Raw genomic sequence first — 12150 nt, forward strand, 5'->3', positions numbered from 1 at the left:
GGCGGAGGGATAAAGTAGAGAGCTGGGAAGTGATAGGCTGGAGAGAAATGGGCTAGGGGAAGGTGGAGAATTATGGGAAATAAAAGAGAAAGAAAGGTAGGGCTGGGGGGAGATTATAGTGAGGGGGGGAAAAGAGAGAGGAAGAGAACCAGACTAAAATTATCGATGGGGATGGGGCAGGGGTATAAACGGAGGTCTGTGAGCCTAACTTCACGGAACAAAATCTTCTTCCGAAATCAATTTTTAAAAAAATGTTTATAGTAATCCTGTTTGTACAGGTCCAATCAACCTTTAATGTAATAACAAATCACAGGAAAACATTGAAACCTTGCCACAAAGTAATTGTTTAACTCTTACAACTCTTACAAGCCCTGTCCCTTCCTCCTCATTCTCTTCACCTGTCAGAGACTTTATGCTGTATTCGTGCCACTTAGTGCTAAGGTAGAAACCTATGGTCTATGTGAGGAGAATGGAAAAGCTGATACAAATTCTGAGTTGATACTTAGACCCTCTTATCTTTCTGTTTTGCAATGAACTATAAAAGTCAAAGAAAATTTATTTTCAAAGTACATATGTCACTATATAAGACCTTGAGATTTATTTTCTTGCAGGCATTTACAAGAAAATAAATTCAATCAAATTTATTTAAAAAAAATTATACATAAACTAAAGACTGACAAACAACCAAGGAGCAAGACAAATTGTGCAAATGAATTGTAATGAGTCCTTGAAAGATAATCTGTAGATGTAAATATCAGTTAAGAGTTGAAGTTATCCATGCCATTACAGGGGCCTAATGGTTATAGGTGGTAACTGTTTTGACCCTGGAGATATGGGATCTAAGGCTCATATACCTCCTGCATGATGGTAGTAGTAAGAAGAGAGCATAGCCTAGGTGGTGGGGGTCTTTGATGGATGCTGCTTTCTTTAGCAGTGCCCTTGCCTGTGATGGACTGGGCTGTATCCACCACTTTCTGTAGACCTCCATTCCTGGGCATTGGTGTTTCCTTGCCAGGCTGTGATGCAACCTGTATCTATAGAACTATGTAATTAGTTTTGCTACAATAAGTGTATGGGACATTGGAAAAAATGTTGTATTTCCCCATGGGGATGAATAAAGTATCTATCTATCTATCTATAGGTGTTTTTGGTGCCATTCTGAATCTATGCAAACTTCTAAGAGGCTCTGAGTATATGCATATCTTAAAAATGAAACTGAGTAAATTTTCATAAATGTTCTACCTTGCAGGGCTGGAAGGAGAGACCTGCTTACGAACATCAGATTGCTCCACTGGACTGTGCTGTGCCCGTCACTTCTGGTCAAAGATCTGCCGGCCTGTCCTGAAAGAGGGCCAAGTATGCTCAAAACGGGGGAGGAAAGAGGGTCCTCAAGGGCCAGAGATCTTCCAGCGGTGTGCTTGTGGACCAGGATTAACCTGCCGTAACCAAAATCAACAACCTTCTCAGGGCACCTCCAGGCTGTGGATCTGCCAACGTATCTAGAGAGGTCTAACCTTGAACACTTGTAACGATGTCACAAATTAACAAGATCAGTACTGCACTAGTTCAAATAAAGCATTGTCATTATACAAAGCCAAAAATACCAAACATTGTTCATCAAATGGTACAAATTATAAAACTTGCTCTGTGAGGGGTAATCCTTAACTGCCACTTAGTGTGTCTGATTGGGTGATTGTGTCAAATGAATTCATAAAGTATTGAGGGTTAAGGATAATGTCCCTGTAGGCAGCAGTCCCGAAAAGAAATAGCAAATGTTAATGCTTTACAATGGGACCTTTTGTCAGAGTGTCGGACCCTTGGGCAAAGCATTAATTCACATTCAGGATCTGCGTTAGTTCACAAAGTCATAGCGCACAGAAACAGGCTCTTCAGCCTATTTAGTCTGTACTGAATGATTAGTCTGTCTAGCCCAGGGGTTCCCAATCTTTTTATGCCATGTACCAATACCTTAAGCAAGGAGTCCATGGATCCAAGGTTGGGAAGCTCTAACTAGTCCCATCGACTTGCATCCAGCACATAACTCTCCATACCCCTCCATCCATGTAGCTTTTCAAATTTCTCTTAAATGTTGAAATTGAATTTGCATCCACCACTTCCACTGGCAGCTCAATCCACACCCCCTCAACTATTTCACTTTTCACCCTTAAACCATGACCACTTGTTCCAGTCTCTCTCAACCTTAGTGGAAAAAGCCTGTTTGCAATTACCTCTCATAATTTTGTTTATCTCTATCAAATCCCCCCTCATCTTCCTATACTCTAGGGAATAAAGTACTAACCTATTCAACCTTTACCTGTATTTCAGGTCCAGAAGCCCTGGCAACATCCTCATAAATTTTCTCTGCATTCTCGCAATCTTATTGAATCTTTCCTGTAGGTAGGTGACCAGAACAGCACACATTACTCCCATTCAGCCTCATCAATGTCTTATACAACTTCAACATAAAATCTCAGGTGCTGATCAAGTTTAACTTTAGTATAAAGACCTACTTTTGTTTGTAATCTGATAGTCAATAGCTTTGTAAGCAAGGTTCCAAGAGGGACAGTTTATAAAGGGATAAAGCTGTGTAGAAAATAGATAGAACCAGTATATAAACATTGAAGATTAATTTGGATGTAATTTGGAAATGGTTCTATTCCTGAAAAAGATGACTTTTTGAACTGTCAATATTCCACAGCTGCACATTCCATCTTTGACATCTATTTCACATTTATATAGCAACTTCATAAACTAAAGATACTTCAAACCAATTAAGATCAAATAAATCATCTCTAATGTCCCAAGATGCAAATTAAATTTCTGTATAATTATTTTCCACACTAAATAGAATTTCACATGACAATTTTGAAATTATTCATACAACCCCTCTCAATTTTAATTCAAATTAATATTTTATTAACTGAAGAGAAAAGATATTTTCCAAGATTCAAAGTACATTTATTATCAAAGTGTGTATGTAGTATACAACCCTGAAATTCGTCTTCCCCACAGACAGTCACGAAACAACGAAGAACCATGGAACCAACCTGTTCGAAGAAAAATATCAAACATCAAACCCCCTCCCCAGAGCAAAAAAATTGTGCGAACAGCAACAAAAAAAAAGGTGAAAACACAGAACACAAAACAAAATCAAAAGGTATATTTCAGTTCAGTTCTGGTCAGTGTTCTTTATCTGCAGACTGCTCAGATTCAAAATTCACCCAAAAGTAATAACAAAAACAAATTTTTTTTTTTTTAAAGCATAGTGAAGTAAATTGCACATGAATACACCCAAAACAGGCAATTAAATCATGTTGTTATTTCTTCTAGCAACATAGCAAATAATTGTAAAAATTAAAAACAACAACTTCCATGATGAAACAGTACACTGACATACATACCAGAGGAGAAAAGATAGGGGAACTGCAGACAATTTATAAATTTGCTGAGTTTAATTTTTTTAAAGGAACACAGTCTCTAAAATTTAAAAGAAATCATTCATATAATAAGTTCAGAAATTGGCAGAATTTTTCACTTCTCATTTTTTTTATTCCACTAGGAAATAGTTCTGAACCAAATCTAAAATGTATAATCACTCATGTTGTGATTATACAGTACCTGAATTGAACATCTTAAATTTAATTTTAAATAAGGCCTCTTATTAGTTCTAATTAAGCATATTTTAATTTAAACTTTGAGACCAAAACAATTATTAACTGCAACCAAATTACTAACATAATTGCTTGAAAACCAGCTTAAATATAAATTGCTTAACTTAAGAACAGAGGTTTCAAGGCTTCATCTTATTTCTGAAAAGCAAACTGCTGGAGCAACTCTGCAGGTCAGGCGGCATCTGTGGAGGCAGAGGGATGGTCGACATTTCAGACTGAGACTCTGCACCTGTACTGACACTTGACCCACTGAGTTCCTCCAACCAATTGCTCCAGGTCTTCAGCCTCTTGTATATCCAAACTATCCAACAGAAGTCCTACAGATAAAACAGATCATCTCCAAATTAAAACACAAGAGATTCTGCAGACATTGGAAATCAACACACACAAAATTGCTGGAGGAACTCAGCAGGTCAGGCAGCATCTATGGAGGGGAATAAATAGTTAATATTTTGGGCCAAAACCCTTCATCAAGATTTAAACTTTTTCAGGGTGTTGCCTACCCTGACAAAGTTTAAATCTCTTCAACGGGAGCTCTTGCTCTCACTGCTCCCCCTCTGTGATCTTCAATTTAATCATCCAATATTTAGTTAGAATTTGTCCTCCGCCCCAGACAGTGCATTGTTTAAAGATCTATCAAACTGGAAAACTAACACACATCCATCACTTACATGTAACTTGGAAATTCTGATACCTGTACTGGGTTAATAACACAAATGTTTGCCAAATCTCAGATAGCATTTCAAGATTTCTGGGTATATTTCACAGAGTTTAACTCAATTTTAAACTATGTCTCACAAGTTTTTTAAAATACAGAATTTACTATTTCCAACCACAAAGACAAAACAACAAAAGTTTAAGTGGCTTCCAAATCTGCAGGCCCAACAGCTAATGACGCTGACTGAACAAGCAAGCAATTTGGCAGAAAAACTGCCGTGGTCATTATCGTTCACTCAGTCTGTCATTCATCGTGTTTCACAAACACAAGCGATTCTGCAGATGCTGGAAATCTACAGCAACATGCACTACATGCTGGAGGAACTCAGCAGGTCAGGCAGCATTTATGGAAGGGTTTGTTGAAATTTCAGGCTGAGACCCTTCACTGGGATTTCCATTGGAAATTCTTTTTCATTGTTGAAGACTGATCAAAAATCACACTATCTTTGCAACCTCCTGATTTTTTAAATTATTACTCGGCCTCTCAAAGAGAACAACACCAGAGAGGGTGCAAAGGAGATTAAGCGGGATATGGCTGAAGCAGATAACATTATGTAGGGTAGATTACAGATAGAGTAGATCATAGGACACCATTGTCCAGAACATAATTGTATAAAAACAAGAGAACATAAAATTAGGTGAAAGGATCGAAGGCTTAGAAGACTTTTTTCCACTCAAAGAATGGCACATAGTTGGTCGATGGGAGTAGGCAGTTTAAATGGTTTCAGCGTGGACTAGATGGGCCAAAAGGCCTGTTTCTGTGCTGCACTTTTCTATGACTATGACTATTTTCTATTAGAATAAATGAATATAAGGACAAAGGAAAGTAGGCTATTTGGCCCTCAAGCCTACCCTGCCATTCAAAATGATCATGGCTGGCTGTCCCAGGGCTCTACTGCTCTTCTCAGCCACTTCCACGTAGTTTCAGTTACCCAGTCTTTCAAAAATTCTACTCTTTAAATAACTCTAGTGACTCTTTTGGGCAGAGAATTCAAGAGATTTCATCACAAAAATTCCTACACTGCTCAGTTTTAAATGACTACTTCCTTATCTTGTAACAACGTCCACACATAAATAAGTTAGACTGCTCTTCTGAAACTTTATTAACTTAAAAGTTATATTGTGTAATGAAAGCTGAAATAAGCCAGATCTATATTTCACCTGTGGAATAGGTCCAGTATATCCACATTTTAAAGGACACAATAAAATTAAAACTGCAATTCTGCACTAATGTCAAAAATTTAATTCTAAATCACCCAATTTTTAATGCAATATCCTATAGCATCTGGAACTGATCAAGAAATGGTTTAAATATAACTGAATAACCCAGAAGTAGTTTGCACTCTACGTAGAGGTTGTATGGGTTTGTGCGAAATGTTTAGAAGCTGCGTGCCAAGCACTACTGCAGGTAACCTACAGCTTCTGAACTCGAGACACAGACAGGTGGAAGCATAGTATTACTCTCTATACAGAGCATCCATATTAACCAGTTATGAACGACTGACAGTATATTACCATACATAGTAACACATGCATGTTTTTTGCTAGATTACATTGCATACAGGCCTAGTAACAAATAGGACACTAAGATTTATTGGCTTTGCAATAATCAACTAAATATATAATCTACATACTATTCTCATTATTCAAATTAGCTAATGGGTATTGTTTGGAAATCATCAATGCTATTAAGATTGGAAAAGCTCTAATAGTGAACGTCGTTGTAGTTCGCAGAGTTTGAGGTTACCCAACCAGTACATCCCTTCCATCTTGCTTGCTTTACAATCAATTTATTATGTGTAATATTTGTATTTATTATTTTTCATTCCTTATTAAATACTGCACCAAAGTGTCCTGAATGTGCTTTATTGCTTTTCCTGCACCTTATACAAAAGCTGACCTCAACAACTGCATGTAAAAGCTCATCCAGTATATACTATCCATATACGCGTTACAGGGAATGGAGAACTCTTTCTGGAATACTTCACTCAGTTCTTCACTATCAGGATCATCAGATTCTCACATGCACTGGATGTTTGGAGCTTCTCAACTTCATCCTCATGGACATTCACTCACTTCGCTCTCTCGGTTCTCGATATTTCCATTCAATGTATTCAAAAATGTCTCTTTCACTTTCCACAGGCAGTGGTTCCCCTGGGACTCCTGCAATCAGAACAGTACAGCATTAATGAGACAGGAAACTTTTTAAATATACATCACGTCAGAGTAGAATAAAAACAGAAAACACCAGAAATACACAGATTCTGTGGAGAAAGAGAAAGATTCAATGCTTCAGAACAAGAGATTTTGCAGATGCTGGAAATCCTGAGCAACATGTATAGAATGCTGGAGCAAGTCAGGCAGCCAGGATCTATATAGGGGAGTAGAGAGTTGATGTTTTGGGCCAATACTCATCATCCAGAATTGATGAAGGCTCTTGGCTTGAAATGATGACTACATACTCTTCTCCATAGATGCTGCCTGACTTACTGAGATCCTCAGTGTTTCAGAACAAACAGTTTCTATCTGAACCAAGAAAGCTTAAAATAAATTATGCTTTCAGTGGCAAAAAAGGGAGAAATGCAGAGAGAGCTTTGGGAAAGTCTTGAATAGAGCGTGGCCCAAAAGTGACTGGCTGAGACAAAGGGTGATGAACTATGATTGACCTGGAGAAGGTGGACCTCAGCATTCACTTACCCTACTAAAGCTAGCTAGGGAATAAGAATGAAAACTAAATGTGCCTAAGACTTTTGGACAGTACTGTATTTGACAACATGGAGTGGACAGGAATCTTGTAAATGTGGTAGGAGCAAAGGAGATTAGGAATGGCAAGGGTGGAGCACCGCTGGAGTGGTATGGGATAGATGGTGAGGAGTGCCAGGGGTAGGTGTTGACACACCAGGCAAGGTCAATTTGATTACAAGCAATTGGTTTATTGATCATCTATTTCTTGTTGTAATTCATAGAAATTGATTATGCTTTGCTTGGTACTACAATCACAAAACAACAAATTTCACAATATGATTTAGTGATAATAAATCTGATTCTGATATCCATGGTCTGGCAGAGGAGACTAAATCTCACATTTCTATGTATGAGTTTGGAGAAAGATGTAGAAAAGCTTCAATAGAATACAAACAAATTGAGTATATGGGCAAGAATATGACAGATGTAATGCAGCATGAAAAAAATACAATTTTTTCCGCTATGATGCAGAAAACAGAAATGTAAAGTCTATTTATAAATTAGGGAAAAGGAACAAAGTCACTGAAAGGCAACCAGTGATCAAGAGGGCAAATGGTACATTGGCCTTTATTACAAGAGGGTCTGACTACATTGTTGCAGTGATATAGGTTGAGATGAGACTGCATCAAACTGCATTATTTTTGCTCTCCTTACATAATTAAAAGATTACACTATACTTGCAAAGAGGAAACACAGTGAAGTTCACTAGATTCACAGCAGCAGATCCCAACAAAGTTTATTTGAATGAAGAAAAAAAATTATTTTTTGTTGAAAACAACATTTTCAAATTGTATCAAACATTGTATCAAATCTACAGCAAACTTACTGTTCAGCTAAGTTTTCATGCCCTACACGCACCCCACCCTCTAGCCATAACATTAGGAACATGTCACAATTACTTTTCCTTGTATTCCCAATGAATTTTTAGTGACCATCCTACACTTAACATACAACACACACTAAATGCTGGTGGAACGCAGCAGGCCAGGCAGCATCTATAGGAAGAAGTACAGTCGACGTTTCGGGCCGAGACCCTTCGTCAGGACTAACTGATAGAGATAGTAAGAGATTTTAAAGTGGGAGGGGGAGGGGGAGATCCGAAATGATAGGAGGAGACCGGAGGGGGTGGGATGAAGCTAAGAGCTGGAAAATTGATTGGCAAAAGGGATGCAGAGCTGGAGAAGGGAGAGGATCATGGGACAGGAGGCCTAGGGAGAAAGGAAGGGGGAGGGGAGCACCAGAGAGGGATGGAGAGCAGGTGAGAGAAGGACAGAGAGAGAAAAAAAAAGGGGAAATTAATTAATTAATTAATTAATGGCTGGATGGGGTAAGAAGAGGAGGAGGAGGGGTAAGAAGAGGAGGAGGAGGGGCATTAATGGAAGTTAGAGAAATCAATGTTTTAAAAAAGGAAGACATCTCCTTCGTCCTGGAATGAAAAGCCTCATCCTGAGAGCAGATGCAGCTGAGACAGAGGAAATGCAAGAAGGGGGCGGCATTTTTGCAAGAGACAGGGTGGGAAGAGGAATAGTCCAGGTAGCTGTGAGAGTCCGTAGGCTTATAGTAGACATCAGTAGATAAGCTGTCTCCAGAGATAGAGACAGAAAGATCAGGAAAGGGGAGGGAAGTGTTGGAAATGGACCAGGTAAACTTGAGGGCAGGGTGAAAGTTGGAGGCAAAGTTAATGAAGTCAACGAGCTCAGCAAGCATGCAGGAAGTAGCATCAATGCAGTCATCGATGTAGCGAAGGAAAAGTGGGGGATGGATGTCAGTATAGGCTTGGAGCATGGACTGTTACACAAAGCCAACAAAAAGGCAGGCATAGCTGGGACCCATACGGGTGCCCATGGCTACACCTTTAGTTTGGAGGAAGTGGGAGGAGCCAAAGGAGAAATTATTAAGAGTAAGGACTAATTCCGCTAGACAGAGAAGAGTGGTGGTAGAAGGGAACTGGTTAGGTCTCGAATCCAAAAAGAAGCGGAGAGCTTTGAGACCTTCCTGGTGGGGGATGGAGGTATATAGGGACTGGACATCCATGGTGAAAATAAGGCCGTGGGGGCCAGGGAACTTAAAATCATTGAAAAATTCAGAGCGTGAGAAGTGTCATGAACATAGGTTGGAAGGAATTGAACAAGGGGGGATAAAATAGTGTCCAGGTATGCAGAAATGAATTCGGTGGGGCAGGACCAAGCTGAGAAATGGGTCTACCTGGACAGGTAGGTTTGTGGATCTTGGGTAGGATGGCATGAACATTGATTTCTCTAACTTCCGTTAATGCCCCTCCTCCCCTTCTTACCCAATGCCTTGTTTGTTTGTTTGTTTATTTATTATTTTCTCCCTTTTTTTCTCTCTGTCCCTCTCACAATCACTCCTTGCCTGTTCTCCATCTCCCTCTGGTGCTCCCCTCCCCCTTTCTTTCTCCCTAGGCCTCCCATCCCATGATCCTCTCCCTTCTCCAGCTGTGTGCTTGAATTTCCAGCATCTGTAGATTTCCCTGTGTTTGCGTTCTTTTTGTCTACACGTAACATATATAGTTTTAAAATCCCACAGTAGTAGGAGCATCAAACTAATTCATTATCTGAAAAGTCATCAATAATTGCTCAGGAAAATACAGGATTAGAAATTTTTCATCACTTTAAGACACCACTGAACTGTCACTCTGCAGGGGATCTACCCAGCTCTGAGCGCAATTCCTTGACAGTTAAATTCTACCCTGAACCTCATGTACAATAGAATTGGTACTGAACGATTGGCACATGAAGGTTTTCAATAAGTTGAACAATTCTAACACACAAAAACATTCTGTAATTATTGGTATCTTGGTATTTCTAAGCCAAAAGATTGAAAAGAGTGAAAACAGTCTTCTAAAGATGTACTGCGGAGAGCATTCTGACAGGCTGCATCACCATCTGGTATGGGGTGGGTGGGTGACCATTCTGACAGGCTGCATCACCGTCTGGTATGGGGGGCGTGGGTGACCATTCTGACAGGCTGCATCACTGTCTGGTATGGGGGGGGTGACCATTCTGACAGGCTGCATCACTGTCTGGTATGGGGGGGGGCGTGACCATTCTGACAGGCTCCATCACTGTCTGGTATGGGGGGCGTGGGGTGACCATTCTGACAGGCTGCATCACTGTCTGGTATGGGGGGGGTGACCATTCTGACAGGCTGCATCACTGTCTGGTATGGGGGGGGGTGTGTGACCATTCTGACAGGCTGCATCACTGTCTGGTATGGGGGGGGGCGTGACCATTCTGACAGGCTCCATCACTGTCTGGTATGGGGGGGGGTGACCATTCTGACAGGCTGCATCACTGTCTGGTATGGGGGGGGGTGACCATTCTGACAGGCTGCATCACTGTCTGGTATGGGGGGGGTGACCATTCTGACAGGCTGCATCACTGTCTGGTATGGGGGGGGTGACCATTCTGACAGGCTCCATCACTGTCTGGTATGGGGGGGTGGTGACCATTCTGACAGGCTCCATCACTGTCTGGTATGGGGGGGGGGGTGACCATTCTGACAGGCTGCATCACCGTCTGGTATGGGGGGGTGACCATTCTGACAGGCTGCATCACTGTCTGGTATGGGGGTGGGTGACCATTCTGACAGGCTCCATCACTGTCTGGTATGGGGGGGGGGGTGACCATTCTGACAGGCTCCATCACTGTCTGGTATGGGGGGGGTGGGGTGACCATTCTGACAGGCTGCATCACTGTCTGGTATGGGGGGGTGGTGACCATTCTGACAGGCTGCATCACCGTCTGGTATGGGGGGGTGACCATTCTGACAGGCTGCATCACTGTCTGGTATGGGGGTGGGTGACCATTCTGACAGGCTGCATCACCGTCTGGTATGGGGGGGGTGACCATTCTGACAGGCTCCATCACTGTCTGGTATGGGGGGGGGGTGACCATTCTGACAGGCTGCATCACCGTCTGGTATGGGGGGGTGACCATTCTGACAGGCTGCATCACTGTCTGGTATGGGGGTGGGTGACCATTCTGACAGGCTCCATCACTGTCTGGTATGGGGGGGGGGGTGACCATTCTGACAGGCTCCATCACTGTCTGGTATGGGGGTGGGTGACCATTCTGACAGGCTCCATCACTGTCTGGTATGGGGGTGGGTGACCATTCTGACAGGCTCCATCACTGTCTGGTATGGGGGGGGGTGACCATTCTGACAGGCTCCATCACTGTCTGGTATGGGGGGGGTGGGGTGACCATTCTGACAGGCTGCATCACCGTCTGGTATGGGGGGGGGTGACCATTCTGACAGGCTCCATCACTGTCTGGTATGGGGGGGTGGGTGACCATTCTGACAGGCTCCATCACTGTCTGGTATGGGGGGGGTGGGGTGACCATTCTGACAGGCTGCATCACTGTCTGGTATGGGGGGGTGGGTGACCATTCTGACAGGCTGCATCACTGTCTGGTATGGGGGGGGGGCGTGACCATTCTGACAGGCTCCATCACTGTCTGGTATGGGGGGCGTGGGTGACCATTCTGACAGGCTGCATCACTGTCTGGTATGGGGGGGGGGGCGTGACCATTCTGACAGGCTCCATCACTGTCTGGTATGGGGGGGGGTGACCATTCTGACAGGCTGCATCACTGTCTGGTATGGGGGGGGGTGACCATTCTGACAGGCTGCATCACTGTCTGGTATGGGGGGGGGTGACCATTCTGACAGGCTGCATCACTGTCTGGTATGGGGGGGTGACCATTCTGACAGGCTCCATCACTGTCTGGTATGGGGGGGGTGACCATTCTGACAGGCTGCATCACTGTCTGGTATGGGGGGTGGGTGACCATTCTGACAGGCTCCATCACTGTCTGGTATGGGGGGGGTGACCATTCTGACAGGCTGCATCACTGTCTGGTATGGGGGGGTGGTGACCATTCTGACAGGCTCCATCACTGTCTGGTATGGGGGGGGGGGTGACCATTCTGACAGGCTGCATCACCGTCTGGTATGGGGGGGGTGACCATTCTGACAGGCTGCATCACTGTCT

At 42.6% G+C, this 12150-nt stretch overlaps 2 protein-coding genes across 4 annotated transcripts in view; one reads left to right on the forward strand and one right to left on the reverse strand.

Moving 5' to 3' along the window:
• LOC140735987 (dickkopf-related protein 4-like) overlaps positions 1 to 3400 on the forward strand; it is a 35262-nt gene extending 31862 nt beyond the window's left edge. The window contains exon 4 of the mRNA XM_073061639.1: positions 1250 to 3400. Within this exon, the coding sequence (XP_072917740.1) occupies positions 1250 to 1503 (254 nt within the window). The 3' untranslated portion in view covers positions 1504 to 3400. The remainder of the gene's footprint in view (positions 1 to 1249) is intronic.
• Positions 2894 to 12150, reverse strand: part of polb (polymerase (DNA directed), beta) — a 113658-nt gene continuing 104401 nt past the window's right edge. The window contains exons 14-15 of one of the 3 annotated variants that reach the window (XM_073061608.1): positions 6412 to 6551; positions 2894 to 3047 (exon numbers count right to left, since the gene is read on the reverse strand). In XM_073061608.1, coding sequence (XP_072917709.1) covers positions 6457 to 6551 — 95 coding nt within the window. In that variant the 3' untranslated portion in view covers positions 2894 to 3047; positions 6412 to 6456. Of the gene's footprint in view, positions 6552 to 12150 lie in introns of all 3 variants that reach the window. The other 2 variants (XM_073061600.1, XM_073061593.1) reach the window with 2 other exon arrangements.

This window comes from Hemitrygon akajei, chromosome 1, assembly GCF_048418815.1.
Source record: "Hemitrygon akajei chromosome 1, sHemAka1.3, whole genome shotgun sequence".
NCBI classification, from domain to species: domain Eukaryota; kingdom Metazoa; phylum Chordata; class Chondrichthyes; order Myliobatiformes; family Dasyatidae; genus Hemitrygon; species Hemitrygon akajei.